Source organism: Anthonomus grandis, chromosome 5 (genome assembly GCF_022605725.1).
Source record: "Anthonomus grandis grandis chromosome 5, icAntGran1.3, whole genome shotgun sequence".
In the NCBI taxonomy this organism is placed as follows: domain Eukaryota; kingdom Metazoa; phylum Arthropoda; class Insecta; order Coleoptera; family Curculionidae; genus Anthonomus; species Anthonomus grandis.
Genome location: NC_065550.1, coordinates 36260893 through 36287191, shown reverse-complemented (window position 1 = coordinate 36287191; position 26299 = coordinate 36260893). Strand labels below are relative to the sequence as shown.

The window sequence follows — 26299 nt, the reverse complement described above, 5'->3', positions numbered from 1 at the left end:
ACCTATTTCAGGATTTTCCCCAAAAACTGTTAAAAATGGAGATATCAGTCCTGAGAGTTGAAAAAAAAATATTAAAAAAAAAATCGTGATTTCTAGGGACAAAGTGCTCATATCTCTGAAACTAAGGGAGTTAGAGATGTGAAATTTGAAACACAGTTTCTTATAATAAATTCATTAGACACCTTTTTTAGGATTTTCCCCAAAAACTGTTAAAAATAGAGATATCAGTCCTAAGAGTTAAAAAAAATAATTATTTTAAAAAAAATCGTGATTCCTAGGGACAAAGTGCTCATATCTCTGAAACTAAAGAAGTTAGAGATGTGAAATTTGAAACACGGTTTCTTATAATAAATTCATTAGACACCTTTTTCTGGATTTTCCCCAAAAACTGTTAAAAATAGAGATATCAGTCCTAAGAGTTAAAAAAAAAATATATTTAAAAAAAAATCGTGATTCCTAGGGACCAAGTGCTCATATCTCTGAAACTAAGGGAGTTAGAGATGTGAAATTTGAAACACGGTTTCTTATAATAAATTCATTAGACACCTATTTCAGGATTTTTTCCAAAAACTGTTAAAAATAGAGATATCAGTCCTAAGAGTTAAAAAAAAATATATTTTAAAAAAAATCGTGATTCCTAGGGACAAAGTGCTCATATCTCTGAAACTAAGAGAGTTAGAGATGTGAAATTTCAAACACGGTTTCTTATAATAAATTCATTAGACACCTTTTTCAGGATTTTCCCCAAAAACTGTTAAAAATAGAGATATCAGTCCTAAGAGTTAAAAAAAATAATTATTTTAAAAAAAATCGTGATTTCTAGGGACAAAGTGCTCATATCTCTGAAACTAAGGGAGTTAGAGGTGTGAAATTTGAAACACGGTTTCTTATAATAAATTCATTAGACACCTATTTCAGGATTTTTTCCAAAAACTGTTAAAAATAGAGATATCAGTCCTAAGAGTTAAAAAAAAATATATTTAAAAAAAAATCGTGATTCCTAGGGACAAAGTGCTCATATCTCTGAAACTAAGAGAGTTAGAGATGTGAAATTTCAAACACGGTTTCTTATAATAAATTCATTAGACACCTTTTTCAGGATTTTCCCCAAAAACTGTTAAAAATAGAGATATCAGTCCTAAGAGTTAAAAAAAATAATTATTTAAAAAAAAATCGTGATTCCTAGGGACAAAGTGCTCATATCTCTGAAACTAAGGGAGTTAGAGATGTGAAATTTGAAACACGGTTTCTTATAATAAATTCATTAGACACCTATTTCAGGATTTTTTCCAAAAACTGTTAAAAATAGAGATATCAGTCCTAAGAGTTAAAAAAAAATATATTTTAAAAAAAATCGTGATTCCTAGGGACAAAGTGCTCATATCTCTGAAACTAAGAGAGTTAGAGATGTGAAATTTCAAACACGGTTTCTTATAATAAATTCATTAGACACCTTTTTTAGGATTTTCCCCAAAAACTGTTAAAAATAGAGATATCAGTCCTAAGAGTTAAAAAAAAAATATATTTAAAAAAAAATTGTGATTCCTAGGGACAAAGTGCTCATATCTCTAAAACTAACAGAGTTAGAGATGTGAAATTTGAAACACGGTTTCTTATAATAAATTTATTAGTCACCTATTTCAGGATTTTTTCCAAAAACTGTTAAAAATAGAGATATCAGTCCTAAGAGTTAAAAAAAAATATATTTTAAAAAAAAACGTGATTCCTATGGACAAAGTGCTCATATCTCTGAAACTAAGGGAGTTAGAGATGTGAAATTTGAAACACGGTTTCTTATAATAAATTCATTAGACACCTTTTTTAGGATTTTCCCCAAAAACTGTTAAAAATAGAGATATCAGTCCTAAAAGTTAAAAAAAATAATTATTTTAAAAAAAATCGTGATTCCTAGGGACAAAGTGCTCATATCTCTGAAACTAAAGAAGTTAGAGATGTGAAATTTGAAACACGGTTTCTTATAATAAATTCATTAGACACCTATTTCAGGATTTTCCCCAAAAACTGTTAAAAGTAGAGATATCAGTCCAAAGAGTTAAAAAAAATATATTTTAAAAAAAAACGTGATTCCTAGGGACAAAGTGCTCATATCTCTGAAACTAAGGGAGTTAGAGATGTGAAATTTCAAACACGGTTTCTTATAATAAATTCATTGAACATCTATTTCAGGATTTTCCCCAAAAACTGTTAAAAATAGAGATATCAGTCCTAAGAGTTAAAAAAAAAATATATTTAAAAAAAAATCGTGATTCCTATGGACAAAGTGTTCATATCTCTGAAACTAAGAGAGTTAGAGATGTAAAATTTGAAACACGGTTTCTTATAATAAATTCATTAGACACCTATTTTAGGATTTTCCCCAAAAACTGTTAAAAATGGAGATATCAGTCCTGAGAGTTGAAAAAAAAATTATTTTAAAAAAAAACGTGATTCCTAGGGACAAAGTGCTCATATCTCTGAAACTAAGAGAGTTAGAGATGTGAAATTTGAAACACGGTTTCTTATAATAAATTCATTAGACACCTATTTCAGGATTTTCCCCAAAAACTGTTAAAAATAGAGATATCAGTCCTAAGAGTTAAAAAAAATATATTTTAAAAAAAAACGTGATTCCTAGGGACAAAGTGCTCATATCTCTGAAACTAAGGGAGTTAGAGATGTGAAATTTGAAACACGGTTTCTTATAATAAATTCATTAGACACCTATTTCAGGATTTTCCCCAAAAACTGTTAAAAGTAGAGATATCAGTCCAAAGAGTTAAAAAAAATATATTTTAAAAAAAAACGTGATTCCTAGGGACAAAGTGCTCATATCTCTGAAACTAAGGGAGTTAGAGATGTGAAATTTCAAACACGGTTTCTTATAATAAATTCATTGAACATCTATTTCAGGATTTTCCCCAAAAACTGTTAAAAATAGAGATATCAGTCCTAAGAGTTAAAAAAAAAATATATTTAAAAAAAAATCGTGATTCCTATGGACAAAGTGTTCATATCTCTGAAACTAAGAGAGTTAGAGATGTAAAATTTGAAACACGGTTTCTTATAATAAATTCATTAGACACCTATTTCAGGATTTTCCCCAAAAACTGTTAAAAATGGAGATATCAGTCCTGAGAGTTGAAAAAAAAATTATTTTAAAAAAAAACGTGATTCCTAGGGACAAAGTGCTCATATCTCTGAAACTAAGAGAGTTAGAGATGTGAAATTTGAAACACGGTTTCTTATAATAAATTCATTAGACACCTATTTCAGGATTTTCCCCAAAAACTGTTAAAAATAGAGATATCAGTCCTAAGAGTTAAAAAAAATATATTTTAAAAAAAATCGTGATTCCTATGGACAAAGTGCTCATATCTCTGAAACTAAGGGAGTTAGAGATAAAAAATTTGAAACACGGTTTCTTATAATAAATTCATTAGACACCTATTTCAGGATTTTCTCCAAAAACTGTTAAAAATAGAGATATCAGTCCTAAGAGTTAAAAAAAAATATATTAAAAAAAAAACCGTGATTCCTAGGGACAAAGTGCTCATATCTCTGAAACTAAGGGAGTTCGTCATGCTAAATAGTCATGTAAAGTTAAGGGCTACCTTTGAGAATCTTTAAGTTTTATGTCTCAAGAGGGGGTTCGCTTAAAAGGGCGTCTACAAATCAATTTTTTTTTGAAAATTTTTACATAGAATGGTCAAAATATTGATAAATAAGTGAGAATGATTGGAAAAAATACAAAACTCTGGAAATTATGAAGATTTTTCTACATACATTAAATAAGTAACTATTGCCGGCTTGCACACAGTTTTTTAGCTCTTGATTTTGCTATAATTGAAAAATATATATATTGGGGCAATTTTGGAACTTTTTGGGTGCTAAAATTGTAAATTTATAGCATTTTTTATCGCTTTGTACCCCTATAATTACCTACATATTTTGTAATTTACACACACGAAAAATAAAACAATAACCTTATTGACAAAAATGGGAGTGGCTTCACTTATCACTAGGTCCCCAGTAGTATTTTTCGATTTTGTCTGAAACACTTTTTAATTGGATGGCTTGGCTGTGGACTCAATTTTAGATAATAAAGGCATAAGATAGTTAGATTTAACATTACGAAAGTATACATTTTGAAAAAAAAACAATTTAAGATATTTAATTATTAATAGGTAAATAATAATGCTTAGGTAGATATTAACGGATGAGGTTTAATGTAAATTAACTTATAGCCAAAACAATAAATATCTTTATTAATAAAACATGGATATAAATAACTAAGCGCAACCATAAGAACTTATATCCAAAACTATAATCTAAGATCTACGGGCTAGCGCCCCGTGTGGATGTGTATACAACGGCACAAACTAAATATAATTCTAGCTATAATTCCCATTTCCTAAATATGACTCAAACGACTACCTAACCCACTGGTTAGCTCCAACCACACAGTCCCATATGAAAACGGGTTTGTTTATTTATAAATCATATATTATGATTATATAAATAAACAAATACTAAGATATTATAATGAGACACGACAGAAAACTACGATAATCGTACTAGTACAGCAGCCACTCCTAATAAATAATAAAATAATATTTGTTGACGTAATTGACATTTGACAGTCTTTTTTTATGTATGAATTAACCGTATTTATAAAATTTTTTTATATATATTTGTATAAAATTTTACATATTTGATATTCCTGATTTGCGTGTGGAAGTTTGTGTTTATGACCTAAAGAAGTGATTTACTTAAGGGCAAGGCTTTAAATTTAAATTAATAGCATATAAAATGATCAACGTGATGGCTATAGTCGCAAATAGAGCGTAGTTGAGCCGGGTGTAATTGTGAATTATACGTAAGTAGAAAATCCTTTCAAATTTTGCATTTTTTTACTTCATCCTCTCTTTTTTATCAATAAAATGTTCAAATTCAACGTTCTATGTAAACATTTTCAAAAATAACTCGGTTTTTAGACTTCCCTTTAACTTTACCGGACCCATTTCTTCTTACTTGTGATAAAAAAAGTGTTTGTAGACCAGTGCTTTTATTGAACTATTTATACCTGTTAAATTACAAAGGTGAAATTTATCACTGAGCAATGTTTTACCTTATGTTTTTCCCATTATTTTAATCATTATCAGTATATTTAAATGCACATCCTTCCGTACTAAATATAGTTATCTGATACCTTGCTACTCATAAATAGTCAAAGTCTCATATTATAAGAAAATTGAGGCATGGTCAATATACTGCATCCAGGAATTGATTCAACTAAAATGAAATGAACTGGTCTTATGTCCTTTCTTGATGTAATCATGTAGTCGTTAATGAAGACAACCAGTGGATTTGCTATGATGTATTTGATACTATTAAACTACAAAAATTGTGGTCTCTCAAAAAGTAAGATGATCCATATATCAAAGACAGTTATAGTAGAAGTTTCAGAAGTTTATCCACATTCCAGCTTTTATAGATCCAGTTCGAAAAAACCCTCAACTAAAAGGGGACAGTACAAACAACTTAACTCACATATACAGGATGTTTTAGACCCACTGTATCCCGATTTAACTTTAAAAAAAAAAATTACACAAATGACTCAATTTTTCTTCTTTGTCATTTGTTATCTGAAGTGACCGTGACGAAACCACAAACATCCATTAGAAAAAAAAAACAAGGACGACAAATGCTTATTTATTTATTTATTTATTGGTGTTATCATAGAGAAACGAGGCCGTAACAGCAGGTGTCAATTGTTTATTGATACATTTTTGCATAAGTTTCTCTACGATTTTTTCCTTTGGAATGTTAACCTTGAAAGTGGTAAAAATCGTTTGCCGGATAGCTTTAATGTAACATTAATTTCCGGTTAAAAGAGGATATTGCGCCTTGTTGCTAATTCGGCTTAAAAATGCAATTTAACGGTTTAATCATTCGGCGGGCGATTTTAATGATGTTTTTTTTTGTAATTTATACTTACTATAAAGTTGAAGGACCTCCCTAATATATAAATAAATTTTTTTAGGCAACTTTGCCTGTGATTGTATTCAATTGTTCGTATAAATTCACCACTTTTATTCAATTAAAAAAAAAATGCAAATAAGCCTAAAACGAGAGCGATTAACGCCTGAGAAATCACGACTTCCTGGGTAAGAGATCGCCGTGAGTATGAGTGACTCACTGACCTACTGGTCGATCCGGCTTCTTATCTTCTTTCCTCGTTCTGTTATGTTTTAAGTATCGGTTTCGGTTACGGTTATTGGTGTAAAAAGACCCAACTGAAATATCCTTATTTGCTTTTACCGGTTAGTTTTTACCTCATAGCCAGGCCTATTTATTCTGCTTTTTTTATGATTATATTAGCCATATCAGGTTAAATTCGAGTAAGGTTGTAACAACTGAAAAATTATATTAACCGTATTTATTAAAGCTCTTGGTGACTCTGGACGATTCCTTAAGTTCCGTTCACGCTGTCGTAGTACGATTTGGACTTGAATAATTGAATATATTTATATTACATTCTTATAATAATTTAAATGTAGAATGCTAACAGAAAGTGCAAACCTTTTTCTTCTATGTCAAATAATTTTGATGCTATAAATTGCCAAAGTGCAAAGGGAAATGATTTTGAATTATTTATATCTTTTTAAGAATGAAAATGAAATTTTCTTTCCGGACGATCTAGCCTGTAATAATGTCAACTTTCCAGATAGTTAATTTCTTCACAGATGTATATAAAATACAGAGAAATCATTATTTTTTGAAGCGAACACATCAAATAAATCATGTCTAGAAAGAGAGTTACAGAACATCCAATGCATTTGCAATAAACTGCTTGATCCGGAGGTTTGATTGTTTATGTATTACAGAATCCTGGTTACGAGAGAATGAGGAACATAAATTTGGCTGATTATAGTATTACTAGTTATCCAAGCAACACACGATAGTTTAAAAAACGTTTATTTTTGGTTTACACCAGGTGTACATTTTTGGTTGAACTTGAACGATAACTATCGAATAAAATGTCCACGTAGTAGGTATACGTTGAGGAATTTAATAAGTTTTATTACATGTTTATAATATACTATTATATGTCGATGATTTGTCATGAAAAAAATATTAAACTTTCTAACTATAGGAATAAATTTTATTATAATTGTCTTCTAGATTTTTTTTTTGTATTTGTTAGAACGTCGATGGGTTTCCAATTAAAAATTTAGCAACTTACTGAAATCTACTCAGTGACGCTCTAACAAAGAAATCAATTTCATTTGAACTATTACAATTAATACAACATATTTCATTAGGTATGGTGTTTAATGGGATGAGCTTCTAAACAAACATCAACGAAACGTTAAATATTTAATTATAGAAAAGCAGTATAAAACCTTTGTGTTATTCGTTAAATAATTGTTGTCTATTTAAATTTCAATTGTGGTATATTATATCGGGTGTCCAGGAACACTTTACATTTATCGTTAATATTTTTTAATAAAAAAAGGACACCATTGCGTTTATTTTTTAAATCCTTGTTTGGTTTTGATCTTGTTTTTTTTATTTCTATATCTTATTTGGTATAATTATTGTTTCATACATGTTAAGGCATTGATTATTTTTTCTAGATTTCTTTGTGCATAATATTCCATTATCACACGGTATATTATATCGTGGGTAAAAGTGACCAAGTCCAAAATCGCCATTTTTCTGTTTTATTGACCAACTCTCTAAAAAAATCATATATCTTTGCCTGGAAAAACTGACCAAGTCCCCCCAGGGTTCAGAAGTAGGTACATAAAATAAGTTAATAATTTATTTATTATAATGAGTGCTAGATCTCGATATATTGCTAAATTGGCATTACAAAAATCAAAAACTCTTGTTCATATTGATGCTGAATGTAAGTTTTGTATCGATATAATTAGATTTTTACATTTTATAGGTTAGGTCAGTAAAAAGTTTTTATATTCTTTTTTTTTAATGATACTGTTTAATTCTAGGCCCGCTGTATGAGGAATTAATAAGCCAAACTAACGAAATATCAAATGTTGCTAATGTTTTGAGTCATTCAGAAACCGTTATCAATCCCGCCATAGCATCAGAGGATGCCCCTGTAAATAAAAACGCCTCAGCTTCTTCCCCAGAAGTATCTGAAGGTAAATATTCTTGTAATAATTTAAATAAAAAATATTTTCTTTGCTATAATTAGGTATAGCTTCTTCTATATGTACATACATTGTTATGTTCTATGTATACAGTATTATTATTTTTTATGTACGTATAACTAAGTAAATAGGTTAGGATTATTATAAGTATGTATAATTTTTTCTATTGTATTAGTAAAAAAATATGTTTTTTGTGCTTATAAATTAAGTGCATTAAGTGTGTGTTTTGTGCCTATTTCTATTTTGAATTCGTACGTGTAAATTAAGGTCTTTATATTAATTGATAATAATTTTTCTATTTTAGTTCTATTTTTTTATAAATTACTTAATTAGTTATTACTGCGTTTTATTTTCAGTTATAAAATGTGATCTTGTGGCAGAAAAGGCAAAAGGGCTTTGCAACACTTTCGCTGACACTAATTTACCATCGACGCCAGACACCCAACGTATTCTTCGCCCTAAAAATCAAAATGCCAACCTTTATGAAGATCCGCACTCTCCTATGGGAGTGGTAGAATTTGAAGAAGGTATAGTTCAGACGAGTATAATCCTACTGACGATGAAGACAATCATGATGGTGAGCACAACAATGTATCTACTACAACTAAACAAAAGAGCAGGTGGAAAAAATCACACCCTGATCAGTGGAAAAAAGCTATAAATAAAAAGATAAGGTCTTTGGGGGAACCTTACGAAACCAATAAAAAAATGAGAAGTGCAAAAAATTCCCAAAGATGTCCATTGCGAGCTCTGCAAATTTAAATGTACACAACACTTTAGTTTGGACGATAGAAGAAAATTGTGTGCTACCTACTGGCAATTAAATTATGATAGACAAAAAGATTACATATTGGCCCGTGTAAAATCAGTTAAACCCAAGTGTAGGAAGCCTCGCACTGAAACCAGACCGGCAAAACAAGCAAGCAGATCATATTTTTTTAAAAAAGAGGCTCACGAAATCCGTGTTTGCAAAAAGTTTTTTTTAAACACTCTAAGCATTAGTCACGGGCCCGTTGACCATGCCTTTGCTGCAGTAAATGAGCATGGCTTATTTAACTTACCAGATCAACGTGGTTGTAAGGCACCAGGTAATAAAACTTCCCAGGAGCTAGAAGAAAGTTAAGTTAAAAGCCACATCGAAAGGTTCCCTACCCTTGAATCCCATTATTGCAGAAAATCTAATAACCGGAAGTACTTAGACCCTAGCCTATCAATTACAAAAATGTATCAGTTATACATAGAAGCATGTAACAGCAATAACGAGCCAAAGGTCTCTGAAGCGACGTATCGACGTATTTTTTGCAGTAAATATAATTTGGCTTTTTCCAAGCCTAAAAAAGATCAATGTTCCACTTGTGAACAATACAAAAATAAACTCATAAACATTGAGGATTATCAAGAACACATACGTCGGCGCGATGAAGCAAATGCTGACAAGATGCAGGATAAGGTACGAGCCCATAATGATAAACATTTTACTAACATCACGTTTGATTTACAAAGCGTTTTGCAAATTCCTTTCTCCGATATATCCCAGTTTTATTACAGTATGAAATTATGTGCTTTTAACTTAACTATCTATGAAGCAGCGACACCAAATAATGCATATGGCTACGCGTAGACGGAGACTAACGGTCAACGAGCGAGGGAGTTCCGAAATCGGAACTGCATTATTTGAGTGGGTAAGAACAATTCCAAAAGACGTAACAGAGATCAGCATGTATTCAGATACTTGCAGCGGTCAAAACCGCAATCAGTACATAGCCGCTTTATTTTAGTACTTAGTTCAAAATACGCATTTACTGACCATACAACATAACTTTTTGGAGAAAGGCCACTCTTACATGGAAGCAGACTCTATGCATAGTGCTATTGAGTCTGCCAGGAAACATGTTGCTATATTCACTATGAATAATTTACTTAATGTGCTCCGATTGACTCGTTCTAAGCGACTTAGAAATAAAAAGAGTGAGCCTTATCAATGTAAGGAGTTAAGGTTTCCAGATTTTGTTTTTCCAGGTTTTGTTCCAGTTAAGGATTCTTGATTTAAAATCATTGGCAAGTTCTTTTTTTTTAAATAGATTAAAATATAAAATGGGCCAAATTCTCTTTAAATATAACTATAGCGAAATAGAATTTAAAAGGATTAACGTGATTGGACGAGGTCGCTTAAATGCGATTCCCAACGTAATTCCAAAATTATACAAGGCACAGTTAGGTATTTTTGAGAAGAAAAAATTCAGTCTTTTGAAGCTTTGTACTCAAAACGATATTCCTCCAGAATATCACAATTGGTACCAGGCTCTACCAGTTGAGAAACAAAAGAGAAATACCGTCCCAGAACCTACAGCAAGTGAGAGTGATACAGAATCAGACTCGGATTAAATGAGTTCTTTAATTTAATAACCTCAAGTTTTTGAAAATAAATTTAATTTTACTATGTACTAATCAGTTCATTTGTAAAAAATCCTGTGTTTGATTTAAAAAACTCCCATAACTAATTCGGAAAAGGATTTTAGCTAGCTTGTCGCTATGGTACCAATAACTAGAATTCGATTGAATTCTATTGTTTGACCAAGTCTGTATTTAACAATTTTAACAAAAAGGAAAAAGTGACCAAGTCACTTTTTTTCAAAAAAAAAAATCAACGGCTGCTTTTTGAAATGTTTTGAGGGATATAAAAAAAGATAATGATTTATTTTAAATAAACGCATAAGTAAAACTTTTATTAAAATCAAACTTTTTTGGTCATCACATAAATTTATGGTCAAGTTTAAAATTGCAAAAAATCGATATTTTTGACTTAGTCAGTTTTACCTTTAAGCCCACGATATGTGATATTGGGGTCATTTTATCACATATCAGGTGTAGTGATATAAAACTAAATTTCTACTTATTTGTGATAAAAAATGGCTCAACTACTGCAATTTTCTTAAAAGGCATCTTTTTTTCAGGCAATTATACTGCAAAAAAACCGTTTTTCATTAATCATACCCTTAGCCCCCCCCCCCACCCACCCCACACTGCTTACTAGTAAGAAATTGTTTTGAAAAATTATTGTTTTCCAAAATAATACGTATGAGTAACAGCTGATTTGGTCGTTAATATTCAATCTAATGACACAGTTTATTTATTTAAATTTATTATAATTGTAAATATCTATATTAATAAATATTTAATACAAAAACAGTGCTATTAGATTGCATATTATGGACGAAAAACGGTGATTTTTCAAAAGAATTTCTTACTGAGCAAATGTTTGTGATGGGTGGGGGGGGGGGGGGGGGGTACGGGTTATATTGATGAAAAACAATGTTTTTGCAAAAAATATATATTTAATATTTAATTTAATAACACTAATTATTTAAATTTGATATAATTTTATATATAAATATTTGATAGAAAAATAGCGTTATTAGATTAGATAATATGGACGCAAAACAGTGATTTTTTATAAGAATTCCATCAAATATTAGAGGTGTAGTAATCGAGTTTAAAAACTAGATATGTAAATCCCGTGTCCATTTTTTAAATGCCAAAATTTTCTCTTTTCTTTAAACACAATAGTATATGATATACATATATTCTACAGTTTAATAAATATACCTTGACCGTAAATGGTTGATAAATACACCAAAACCAACAATTTACTAAAAAATCATGAATATATGATGTGTTTCTTGGGTACTCATGTCCAAGACAGACGTTGGGTTTGAGAATATAAGAGCGTACTCACACTATGGAATAAAGATCAACATTTAGAAATAGAAGACAATGGTAATTAGCAAAAATTAGAATATCGACAAAGAAATTTTGTATACCAGCACCTTATCCTTCAAGGTAAGATCGAAGGAAGAAAAGGGGGAATAGGAAAAAGGAAGCTTTCGTTGTTGCGGTAAATTAGACGATAAACGGGGATAAGCAGTTTTCAAGAACTCCAAAATGCTGCAATTAATAAAAGCATATGACGGATGCAAGAATTTGCATGGCACCGAAAGAAGAAGAAAGAAACTGATACAAGAAATAAAAATTACAACTTTAAAGTCCAATATCTAAAAAACTATACTGGGAATATTCCGATGAAATAAAAATTACACAAAACATTCTCTCCTCAGTACACCTAAACGCTTAATTGGCAACAGTCCAAAATAGAAAATGTAATTTTAACAACAATGTCTTCTATAGACGTTAATGATGTCACGTGTATGTGCATGGCGAACGGTCAGAGAAAGTTATTGTGTACCCTCCATGTAAATTAACGCGATTAGCAAGGTTGGATTAGAACTGGCTGATCGCTTTTATATAATCACGTCGTTTATATTGTTAATCGGTTTGAAAAATTTTTTAAAAGAAAAATTCGCAAATGTTTTAAATATACGATTCAAGTGTGGTTTTACGTACGTTTGTCACGCTTTCTAGACGCGTGTGCGTATTTTGCACATTTTCTTACGTTATTACGTAATGTTTGTGTGTACATGCCCGTAAAAAAGTCATAAATTTTTACTAAATTGTGTTTTACTAGCACAGTGATATAAACTGTTATAATATGCGGTTTGTTTCATCAAAATACTCCCAGTAGTTACGTCTGTATTAAATAACTTAATAAGAACATTGATCATCATCAAATCTTACCTAATTCAAACGCTTATTTAAGAAGAGCACCTCCGACGTGATCTTCTTTTACCGATTACATCAATTTCACATTGACTAATTACGATTTTGAAAGCGTTTTTTTTCCCACAACCCCAAAAAGTCTCGTTTTTGATGGATGTGGCAACGATTGTTCCACACCATTTAATTCAACATGAAACGGTCATAGAAACAGGGAAATACGCAACTTTGTTGTTTTATATTATATAAAAATTAATCCGTTAATTACTTAATTATTATTAGTGTAATATTTACCTTTGTGTCTGCAATAAACCGTTGCCAAACAGGACAGCCATACGCCTAATAGGGGCCACCGGATGATCATCTTATTAACATCTGAAATAATGAAAACAATAATTGACGAGGACGTATTTGATTTGTATTGGGACATATACAGGGTATATTATCACGATTTTTGATTCTACTGAACTACTCTTTGGTTAAAGGTTTTTAGTTTTAGAGAGGTTTTATCTCTGAAACGACCCATCAAATTTTTTGGAATTTCACCTAAATTCCATAAATCAAGTTATATCTTCCTCCATTGAGGTTGTATTGTTAATGCAAAAGAATTCAATTTTTCAGAGAAATTCGCAGAGAAAGATTTAATAATTTAATAAATACGTAATACATAGGATAACTAAACTAAGAAATTGCAGATCTCGGAAATTGAATGATTACAAAAAAAAAATGAACAAGACATATACTATCTAGCTCACAATAGAGTCTCACAATATTGTGATTTATTTGTATGCTCTGGTGCTGAAGTTGTAAGAGCGTTTTTTGGATTATCCAATTAACTTTGCTGTTTGTATTGTTTATGTTTTTTTTCTCTCTTTGAGATTTAGGTATAAAGGTATTTATTTTGTTTGGGGCTTATAATTTGTGGTTGCTTATTTTTATGTAGGAAGCTTAAGATTGTCGCTATAAATTTTTAAAATATAATTTATACTATGATGTCGCGGAGAATATTTTAGTTTTAATTTATGTATGTCTTTATTATATCTTAAAAATTGTTAAAACATTATTGTAACCTTTGGCTCTGTAAATGGTTTATACTGTTGGGCTGTATTGCTAAAAATAAATAAATATACAGATATGACCCATATCCTAAAAAATAAAATAAAATAATACTGAACTCGTCAAAATCTAAATTACCTGTAGCTACGACCTAAGTCCGGGAACAAATTGTTATTATTATTCTTTATTTTTATCTACGTTTTATTTTATTATTATTATGTATGGAGTAATAAAATAAGACATCAGGTACAAGTAGTATACTACTACTTCTGTGATTATTGTCCATTTACTGGTAAATTGAAATTAATCATTTTGAAATATTTTTTATTTTAAATAAACTGATTTATTATTATAGAATGGCCTTTTATTCGGTTAAACAAATACACAAATTACAACTCATAACTTATAAATACATAATTTAAAATACATAAATTAGTACGTCTCGGCATAATCGAGTCACGTCATAATCTCTACTTGTCAATCACTTATGCCAACCTATTATTATTATTATATTTTTTGTTCAGCTACATTTTAAAATTATTTTTACTCATAAATCGTGTGATTTTCTGTTTTTTTTTTAAATAGAACATAATTATGAAATTATAGAAGAAAAACATCATTTTGTTTCAATACTTTTCTAATTGTTAAACTGAGATGGGGATATATAATGGAAAATCGAGCTTTTTACTTATTTCATATATCATCGTTAATTATGTTTAATAGTGTTTGGATCTTCTGGAAATAGCGTTTTTCTATCATGGTTTGCCAAATTAAACAAGAAAAACATCACTTTGTTCCAATACATTCCTAATTCTTTAACTGAGATTAGGATATATAAGTTAGAATCGAGCTTTTCACCCATTTCCTATATCATCGTTTAATTTCTTTAACAGTGTTTGGATCGCTCGGAAATAGTGTTTTTCTATTATGGTTTGCCAAATTAAACAAGAAAAACATCACTTTGTTCCAATACTTTTTTAATTCTTAGGCTGGTTTCAGACGGTACCATATCGATACCATTTATAGCGCGCGATAAATTGTTGCCGAGTTCAGTATGTTCCAAAGTGCCATGGATCAAAGACGTGTAGCTTTATAAGCGCTTCTTTTTAGGAGAAGAAAACGACGTTGTGCTTTTAACAAAACTCGGCAGTTCTGGATACATCCTTTGTTACAAGCAATATACGTAGATGGGGCTTTTTATACACTTTTTGAAAAATTGCTTCAACGTAAAGAAAAATTTTTCAATTATTTCCGGATGAGCCCAAAAATTTTTAATTACCTTCTGGTGCGTTTATTAGACTCTATTAAAAAGAAAATACAACGATGAGGTTAAGTATACCTCCCAAAGAAATGTTGGCAGTTACTATAAGGTAAGCAACGTTTATTTTTTTATTACAAATAACGTAAATGATACAAATTCTAACTGACTTTACAAATAATATAATATTTTAATTATGAATATTGGAAATGAAGTTATTGAAAATTATTATGCGCGAAGTACATAATCTCTTGGGGAGTGGTACCCATATTCCGGTGTCTGGTTTGGATAAGATGACTGATCAGATTTAGACGTAAGGTGAGAAGAGCCTACTGATACAGGTCTGAGTTGACATTCGTATCTTTTTCCTTTAATTTCTTTAATCAATGTTAGTACTCCCATACAAAATTCTAGCTTTTCGTCCTCTGTAAAGTTTTTGACCGTAGATGTTACAGATTTAAAAAACGTTGCATCTTCACCTATTTCTTCTGGAGGAGGCCGATTTTGAGAAGATGCTTCTATAGCTTTTAAAATCGCTCTATCTGTTTCATCCAATTCTGATATTTTATTTCGTTTTCTAGAGAAAGAAGAACTTGGTCCTGGCTGTGTACTTTTACCTTGATTCAACAAAGATGATTCTTTAACGTCACTCTGTTGATTATCGGTATTGTCGCAAATATTAGAAGTGGTATCATCTTTCTCTAAAATCTTCAGCAAGAATTGCAGTTGGTCGAAGTACACGTATTTCTTAAGTCGCTTATCCCCGCTCTTTTTTTTCAACGAAGTTGCGACTCATTGATGGCTTTTCCTGCAAAAAATATGTTTATTTGTTTTGGAAAGTTACACGATGGCGATCAAAAAATCTGTACAATATAATATGTTTTTTTTTGACTATTTGCCTTAAGTAATATTTTCTATTGCAAGTTTTTACTTGCTCCAGAATTAAAATGAAAAATTGAATCATCTTATTGTTTACAGATATTTCTACAATAAGTGAATGTGTTCGAACGGTCTGCCAAGAGTTATGGAATCATTTTAAAGAAGAATACTTGCCTACACCTTCCCAAGAAGACTGGTTGAATATTTCAGAATATTTTTTGAAAATGTCAAATTTTTCGCATTGCATTGGAGCGGTAGATGGAAAACACAGTCGAGTTCAAAAATTCCGACATAGTGGCTTCATGAACTTTTATAAACATTATTTCTCCATAATTCTAATGGCAGTTGCGGACTCCGAGTATAAGTTTGTGTATGTTGACATAGAAGCTTATGGAAAAGATTGTGATTCCTCGGTTTTTTAAGAAACCGTATTTTATAAAAACTTAAAAATGCCACTCTGAACATTCCCAACCAATCTATTTTAAGAGATGCAAATATAAGTGAACATTTGTTACGGCCATTTGGGGGACATAATCTAAGCGTAAAAAAAGGGTTTTCAACTACCGTTTAACACGAGCACGAAGGTTTGTGGAATGTTCGTTTGGTATATTAACCAACAAATAATGGAGGATTTTTCATAGACCGCTAAATGTTTCTAAAGCATTCGCTAAAGATATTGTTAAAGCTGCTATAATTTTACACAATGTGGTTCGTCAAAAAGATGGATTTTGCCAGATTGACATGGACATTGCTTTACATACTACAGGATTACAAAACCTTGCATGCCAAATCCAACCGGCTCCTTACCTTGGCAAATGACGAAAATATAATTTATTGTACGTTATGTATCCAGTTAAAATGTAATTAATAATTAAATAAACATGCTTTCATTTTAAATTAATTATGTTTATTTTTGCCTTATTAACGACGGATGATTAGACCAACATTAGCAGACGAAAAATATAATTTTTAGAGAACTATTTTATGGTATATAATATTAAATAAATTCGTAAAAATATTACAATAAACTTTGCAAAACTTCTAAAGTTAAATTTTATATTTATAAATATAAATTTTATACTATTTAGAACTAAACTGTGTCTTACCTACTTCCACTTTTTCGTCTTCTTGCATATTGTCAAAACCAACTATTAAAATTTGATATACATGCATTTGTTCTTTTTACCCGATCTTTATAATCGTCTGTTGTTTTATCCCATAGACATGGCCTTTGTTCAATTCATTCGATCAGACTTAGCGGGTCATAGGTGTATTTCATTTTTTTTTTCGCCATGCTGTCCAAATGATACTGGATAAATCGCGACAATATAATATGGTGAGTATTGTGTAGGATCGCATAAGACATCTATTGCTACAAAAATGGCGACGACAAAAAATGGCGCGATTTTAGTAGAACAAATCGCGTGCACACGCCATAAAGCGTCGTCGTCACCATATATTTTATGCTATCGCTTAGTTATGAAAACGGCTCATTCAAAAACATGAATTTTAGTGTAAAAGCAATATCGCGACATTTATCGCGCGCTATAAATGGTATCGATATGGTACCGTCTGAAACCAGCCTTAAACTGAGATGGGGATATATAAGTGAGAATCGAGCTTTTCACCCATTTCATATATCATCGTTTAATTTCTTTAATAGTGTTTGGATCGCTTGGAAATAGTGTTTTTCTATCGCGGTTTTCCAAATTAAACAAGAAAAACATCACTTTGTTCCAATACTTTTCTAATTGTTAAAGTGAGAATTAGCATATATATTGTCTATCCTATATTTTGTTATTGAGACTGCCTGTAAGAGCATTAAAATAATCACAATCTCTGTCATGCCAAAGAATTAATAATTATAAGGGTGAAAGTAACCATTCTCAAGAAGAAATACCTTAATTAAATGATCAGTTGCTTTGTTCTTAATGACGTAATCGAAATTTAATAATCACGGTGATGTTTTAAGATAATTTAATCGGAAATTCAGTTTTCTGTAGTTTTTTTGTGGGAAAAAAAATCTTTTCCTTCCTGGAAGACCGTTTTTTTTTCTTACCAAATCATCCTTTTACCTCACTTTCATCAGACAATTATTACCCAAGCATTTTCACATATTATGAAGTGATTTATGTAGTATGGACTTTCCCCAAGCAATTATAGTTAAAGAAGAACCATAATAGCCCAAGAGCTTTAAAACAAATATGAGCCTTACTGCAAAAGCTTTTAGACTATTATTCAGCGTGGGAAGCGTAATTAAAGGGCCGACCCTAATTCGGTTTTAACAATAACGCGCGTAGGATGGGTTATACGAGTATACTGGAACAAAGCGGACTTTATCTCTGTAATTTCATACCATCCGCACTTAAATTCGTATTTTAAATAATTGCGGCAACAGTTACGGAACCAACGGTATCAGAACTGTGGTTTGAATGGGCCTTTACAAGTAGTAGGTCAGAGAGGTAGTTTGTCTAATTTCAAAAAAATGTACAGGATGTTCGCAGTTTATGGTAACTTTGTTAATTTAAATGAGACACCCAACTAAACTAAAACCACTCTTTAAAAACTTATCTTGAAATAATGTTTAAATCCATTGTGATAAGAACACCCCTTTGTAATTGTTCAAGAACAAGCTATATTTAACATTAGGGAAACTATTGCAGTTAAATCATTTATTGTAAGTTCCTGTTAATATAATTACATAATTATAATGTTCTCACAAATATGTGTATTTCAGTGCCTTCACACAAATATTAAATAAATCAAAATGGAGGATATTTAAATTGTGTTCTTTATATATATTATACACTATTAAAAAATTGAAACGATGATGTAGGAAAGTAGGTGAAAAAGCTGGGTTCTCATTTATATATCCTTATCTCAGTTTAATAATTAGAAAAGTATTGGAACAAAGTGATGTTTTTCTGGTTCAATTAGATACACCATGATAGAAAAACACTATTTTCAGAAGATCCAAACACCATTAAAAAATTGAAACGATGATATAGGAAAGTAGGTGAAAAAGCTGGGTTCTCATTTATATATCCTTATCTCAGTTTAATAATTAGAAAAATATTGGAACAAAGTGATGTTTTCCTGGTTCAATTAGACAAACCATAATAGAAAAACACTATTTTAAGAAGATCCAAACACTATTAAAGAAATGAAACGATGATATAGGAAAGTAGGTGAAAAAGCTGGGTTCTCATTTATATATCCTTATCTCAGTTTAATAATTAGAAAAATTTTGGAACAAAGTGATATTTTTCTGGTTCAATTAGATACACCATGATAGAAAAACACTATTTTTAGAAGTCCATTATTAATTAGTTAATTCGTAGGTGCTATTTTTTTGATAAAATCAGTTTGTTGAAAAAATACCGGGTGTTCTGGAATTTTAAATATTTTTTATTTTGGAATTTAAATTCTTTCTTAATTGGAAAAAATTGTTTATTTCATTTTTAAATGACAAAAAAATTTTTGCTGCATGTAAATTCCTCATGGGGGGTGGTGTCACTTTAAAATGTTTTAATGCAAATTCATTCTCAAAACCCTAGAATAGAATAACAATTTTTTTTTTGTATGGTATACCTACTGTATAAAAGAGAATAAATAATTTTTTGTAATGTTAATATGAGTTTTTGTTGCCTACACTTACGTTGTTATATGCTTCTATATCCATAATGAAATAAGAAGCTTGGCATCTATATGTTATTATATTAATAACACAAGTGGAGACACATGTAAATTATACAGTAAAATTAAAGTAAAATTACCTAAATTATAAATTTAGGCTAACGTTACTATTTGTATTAATGACTGGTTGACAAAAAACTTAAATAAATGCCATATGATTTGACTGAATTTCGAAAATAGCACAACTACTGCAATTTTCATAGCGATACGTCTTGTTTTCGAGAAATAAAATGAGGTTTTTTCACGTTTTAATCGAAAACTTTAAGGTTATGTGAGAAAAGTATAGATACAAAACATATAGATTTTTTTACCACGTATAATTTTCTAAAAAAGGCATTTTTTTCTCAGGCAATTATTATCTGCAAAAAAAAACCGTTTTTTATTAATCAAATATTTGAGGTGTATTAATCGAGTTTAAAAACTAGATATGTAAATCCCGTGTGAATTTTTTAAATGCCGAAATTTTGTCTGTTTTATAAACAGAATCGAATATGATATACGTATATTCTACAGTTTAATAAATATACTTTGACCATAATATACGGTTGATAAATATACCAAAAATTTACTAAAAAAACGTTGAATAAATATATAATTATCGATAATAACATGTGAAGCACTTTACTTAGGTTCGATTTTAAGTATAATAATTATTTATTTTATTAAATTTTAGTAGAACCATTATCATTATATTTATTTACTGGAATATTTACAAAAAAACCCTCTGTAAATAAATTCTTGGAGTTTCTATAGAAATTTGTTCTTTTTTGAGAAATTATGCTTGGAATTTCGAAATATGCGAAATTCACTTTACAAAAAGTTGCTTATTTTAGTTAGATATTTTTCAAGGTTTTTTAGAAAAATATGCCTGAAATTCTTTAATGTTTAGAAATTAATAATAATATCGTTTATTTTGCATAATAATATAGAATAAGAAGATTATACAATATACGAATTATATAAGATTGCAAGGAAAAAATGCGTGAACTTTGAAAAGCACGTAAGACTACAAATTAAGTGATAAAATAGAATAAAACTTGCAAGATTTTATAGCATTCAATGTCTGGATATTTTCCAAAAGCCTCATGTTTTTTTGGCATTAATGTCTGGAATTTTTACAAAAAGTTAATATTTTTCGAAATTATGCCTGGAATTTCAAAATATTCAGGAACTTAAAAGATTTATTTGTTGGCATTTGGTGCCTGAAATTTTTGGAGAAATATACATAGAATTAGTAAATATTCCGTTACTTCTTGTCTGAACATTGTACAAAAAATTTATTATTTTTTGAAAAATTATATGTGAAATTTCAGGTATTCATGTCTCAAATTTTTTCCAAATATTGGACGATTTCGTGAAAATTATTGCCTGGAATTTTTTGAAAAATTTGAGATATTCTGCAATATTTGGTAATTTATAAAAGACTTGCTGGTAATAATTACCTGGAATTTTTTGAAAAATTTGACGATTTTCTAAAATTCGATGCGTGGAATTAATCCCACATTTTGACGTTTTTCTGCATACAAATATCTGGAATTATTCCAAAAATTTAATAACTATCTTGAAATGAATGCCTAGAATATTTTCAAAAATTTCATGATTTTCCATAGATATATGCCTGAAAAAAATTTGTAAATAAATACTTGGCATTTCTATATGTGCAAAAATTTGATATTTTTTCGAAATTTATGCCTAGAATTTCGAAATATTCAATAATTTACAATATTTTCTAGTAATTAATGCCTGATATAAAAACAAACTTTATTTGCTCAAAACAAGACTTAAAAAAAATTGATGTTTTTTGAGAATTAATGCCTATAATTTCGAAATATTTAGTGGTAAACAGGATTTTATGGCATATAATGCCTGGGATTTTTTAAAAACATTGATGATTTTCTAAAAATTCATCCCCGTAATACTGGAATTTTTACAGACATTTTCTATAAATACATGCCTGAAATTTCTATATATATTTGATATTTTTTAGAATACTGTGCCTAGAATTTTGAAATATGTCTCTTTTAAAGTAAATGCATTGAATTCATTTAATATTTTTCGGAATAGATGTTTAGGAAAATATGTTTACAAAATATTCGGTAAATAAACAATTTGACGATTTTCTAAAATTCAATGCATGGAATTTTTCCCACATTTTGACGATTTTCTGCATATTAATGTCTGGAATTATTCCAAAAATTTAATGATTTTCGATAGATATACAGTATTGGCCATAATAGTTGGAACTTTTGAAAATTAATTATATTTTGTGTGCCTTAGTTAATTAGCATTTTATTTTCTTTTATAAAGTGTTGTACATGAAAAACTAGTGTTAATTAATTTAAATGTTGACAAAATTCAGCACCAGTAGCAGTTCGGAATAAAAATTTTAAAAAAGCTGGACAAAATACTTGGAACTAAATGATTTTTATTCAAAAACGACATAAAACATAACTTATTGAAACCCTAATATTATAATTAATATTTAGTATGGTAACCCTTAGCATTAATTTCTTCTGGGCATTAATTCAATCAAATTTTCAATTATTTGTCTGTCAATGTGAGTCCAGGCTTCAACAAGCTTATGAAATAGTTTATCAGCATTTTTGACTGTTCCAGATGCCCGAATTTGGCGATCTAGATGTTCCCATAAATTTTCAATTGGGTTTAAGTCTGGACTCTGGGCCGGCCACTTTAAAACTGTGATCTTTTCTTGGTCCAACCATTCTTTTACCAATTTTGACGAATGTTTTGGATCGTTATCATGCTGGAATACACAATTTACTGGCATAGACTGAAATATTTCGCAAAATATCCCGATACATAAATCGATCCATTTTCCCCACAATTTTATGTATTGGCCCAGTACCATACCAAGAAAAGCATCCCCATACTATTACATTACCACCTCCATGCTTAACCGTAGGTCGGACAAATTTTTTCTTGCGTCTTTCACCTTTCGGTCATCTTACATGAAGTATTGTATCACTGGAAAACAGATTGAACTTAGATTCGTCACTGAATAGCACTTTTTTCCAATCTTGTACAGTCCAGTTAAGATGATCCATTGCAAATTGTAGGCGTAACTTGACATTTTTCTTCCGCAGCAAAGGTTTTTTAGCAGGTCTGTAGCTGTTAAGTCCACCAGAACACAATCGCCTTCTTACCGTTCTTGCAGAGATATTGGAAGGCTCACCTTCATTTAATTTTGGAGGATGACAAAAATGGGTCATTCTGGGAAATATTTAAAATTCATCTACACGGGCAGTCGTGGCTTTAGGTCTTCCAGTGCTTTTACCTGGTACCACATTTCCAAATATACGATATTTCTTAATTATCCGTGACACGGTGTTCTTAGGAAAGTTTAGTCTTTGAGCAATATTACGCTGCCTAACACCCTGATTGAAAAAATCTAAAACTCTTTGGCGAATGTCGCTGGAATATGCCTTGCCTTTTCCCATGGTAACACAAAATAAAATAAATAAAAAGACCCCACTTGCACACTGTGTGTCTGTAAAATACATCTTTTATAAAAAGTTCCAAGCATTTTGTCCGGCACAAAAATTTAAAGTATTTCTTATTGTCTGAAACAAGATAAGGTTGAAATTCTGGTATGCTTTTTTGTTTACTAATTAATATGTTTATTGATTGGATGTACAAAAATAAAATATAAATTTAAAACATTGGAAAAATTTTAATTTTCCAACAAAAAGTTTAAAACTTTTATGGCCAATACTGTATGCCTGAAAAAAAATTCTGTAAATAAATACTTGGCATTCCTATATGTGTAAAAATTTGATATTTTTTCGAAAATTATGCCTAGAATTTCGAAATATTCAATAATTTACAATATTTTTTTAGTAATTAATGCCTGATATCATATAGCGTTGAGGTCCCCAAGGTGTTGGAACATAGAATCAAGGTAGTAGGTATAAATGAATCTGAATATCCCCTTTCAGAAAATGAGCTAATTAAAAAAATTGAAAGTCAAAACAACTTACAAGAGTCTGCAAACAAAAAAAATTAAAATTGTGCGAAGGTCAAAAATTGTAAACAAAAAATTTAACATAATCTTTGAAGTTGATGCCACTTCTTATGGGCTATTTATAGAAAGGGAGAGGATGAATATTGGGTGGAACTGTTGTCCAGTCTTTAATGAGTATGGGATACGTAGGTGCTTTAGATGTTGTCGCTACGGTCATATTATTAAGGATTGTAAAGAAAATAAAGTGTGTGCTAGGTGTTGCGGTAATCATGATATAAAGGAATGTAACGTAAATATTGTCAAATGTGCTAATTGTGTGTTGTCCAATGAAAAGTATGGTCTTAGTTTAAATATTAACCATGTCTCTTGGGATGTTAATAAATGAGTCATATAAAAAAATTGAAGATATTCAGAGAAATAAATACATAAGGTAGCAATTAAATTCAAATATTGTACTTAACACGACCATTGTCTACTTTAATTGTCAGGGTTATCTTAATAATAAGGATAACATTACTCTATTAGTCAATGACTGGAAACCTAAGATCCTGCTTTTAAGTGAGACCCACGTTACAGCTGAAATTGAACCTTGTGAGCTGGACATAGATGGGTACAGAATGGAACAATCTATTAGTAACAACAGTAGAACAGGGGGAGTGATGGCATTGGTAAGATCTGATGTACGTTATAAAATTAAAAATGTTTTGTCTGTTAATAGTTTTGTCTGGCTAATGTCTTTGGAGTTTTCTGTTTGTGGCGTGAAATATTTGTGTTCTGTGCTATATCATCCACCTAAAAAAGAAGAAGCCAATTTTTTAGATTTTTTCTCTGAGTATTTGGATGAAGTTAGTAATTTTAGTGGAATTAATATCATTGTTGGGGATTTTAACTTTGATTTTCTTAAAAATACGTTTTATAGTAACAAAATAAAAAATATAATTTACACAAATGGTTTTACCCAAATTGTGGAAACACCTACCAGAATAGCTCCTACGAGCCAGACATTAATCGATTTTATAGTCACCAATGACAAGCATCTGGCGCACAGGGTACATCTAACACCTAAAATTAGTGACCACTCGATTTTGTCTATATCTCTTAATCAGGAAAACAAGCAAACTATCAAAACCGTTAAACATCAAAGATCGTTTAAAAACTACGACTCGCATCTACTACAAGAAAAACTTCTTGCTATTGATTGGAACAAGAATAGCTCCGACATAAATCTACTAGCTGAATCATTGATCACTGATATTGAGATTATTGTAGACCAAATGTGCCCTCAGGTTCAGATTATCCAGAATCAAAAATATGCGGATAAAAAATGGATAACGTCTGACATTAAACAAATGATGCGAGAAAGAGATACTTTATATAAAAGGGCCGTTTTAGATAGAAATGAGGGTGCCTGGAAAGAGTATAAAACTAAAAGAAATATTATTGTAAACAAAATTAGAGTAGAGAAGGAAAAATTTTATGCAGAATGCATAGACGAAAACAAAAAGAATCCTAAAGAATTATGGAAAAATCTTAAAGCTCTACTACCAGGTAAAAAGCATATTTTGACCAAACAAATCAATTTCAACGGAAAATTAATCAGCGATGAAGCAAGCATTGCTCAAGAATTTAATAAATATTTTATAGAAAGTATACATATTATTGTCACCAACATCCCACAGTCACCAAATGTAATAAATAATGGTACCAGAGCCCCTGAACCTAGTAAACTATTTTCCAAGTTTGGTCAAGTATCAATGAAAAAAATGAAAGAAATTCTTAAAAATTTAAAAAACGTTGGAGGTGGAGAAAAAGGCATATCTAAGCAAGTCTTGTGTGACGTATCTTGTGCTGTCGGTGATCGTGTCTTGGATGTTATTAACACTTCTTTAAAAAATGGAGTCTTCCCGGAATCATGGAAACTGTCTACTGTTGTTGCTGTTCCCAAAGTACCAAATACCATCAACTATAATGAGTTCCGACCAATTAATACGGTACCTATCTATGAAAAGCTCCTTGAGGTATGTGTAAAAGAGCAACTCCTAAATTACTGTAACGAAAACTCGATAATTATTGAAAATCAGTCTGGTTTTCGTGAGTGTTATTCGTGTGAGTCTGTTGTCGTTAATATATGTGATAATTTTCTCAGAGCCATTGATAATAATAAATATATTTTAGCGGTATTCTTAGATTTTAAACGAGCATTCGAAACGATAGACCGAGAAATTCTGTTATATAAATTAAGCCAATTGGGAATTAGAGGTGATGTCTTGAACTGGTTTGAATCTTATTTGCGTAATAGAGTCCAACGTGTAAAGTATGGGAATAGTCTCTCTCAGGTTCTTAATGTTGTATTTGGTGTTCCCCAGGGAACAGTTTTGGGTCCATTATTGTTCTTATTATATATAAATGATATGGTAAAAGTTATACAAAAATGTAAAACTGTGTTATTTGCAGATGACACAATGATTTATATAATAGGAAACAATATTGATCAGATGGTAACTGATATAAATAGTGACTTAACCAAAATTTTCAGCTGGCTCTGTATCAACAAATTATGTTTAAATACAAGTAAATCTAAATTTTGCCTTTTTACCAAAAAATCGAAAAATAATCAAATAAATATTGACAATGTGA

The 26299-nt window shown here is 30.2% G+C and overlaps 2 protein-coding genes across 2 annotated transcripts in view; one reads left to right on the top strand and one right to left on the bottom strand.

Annotated features, from left to right (window-relative positions):
• The window catches only part of LOC126736222 (kielin/chordin-like protein), an 82492-nt gene that overhangs the window by 52664 nt on the left and 3529 nt on the right, over positions 1–26299 (bottom strand). Inside the window, exon 2 of the mRNA XM_050440478.1 lies at positions 13086–13166. Within this exon, the coding sequence (XP_050296435.1) occupies positions 13086–13155 (70 nt within the window). The 5' untranslated portion in view covers positions 13156–13166. The remainder of the gene's footprint in view (positions 1–13085; positions 13167–26299) is intronic.
• The window catches only part of LOC126736223 (putative epidermal cell surface receptor), a 78220-nt gene continuing 56648 nt past the window's right edge, over positions 4728–26299 (top strand). The window contains exon 1 of the mRNA XM_050440480.1: positions 4728–4876. The gene's annotated coding sequence lies outside the window, so the exon portion shown is untranslated. The remainder of the gene's footprint in view (positions 4877–26299) is intronic.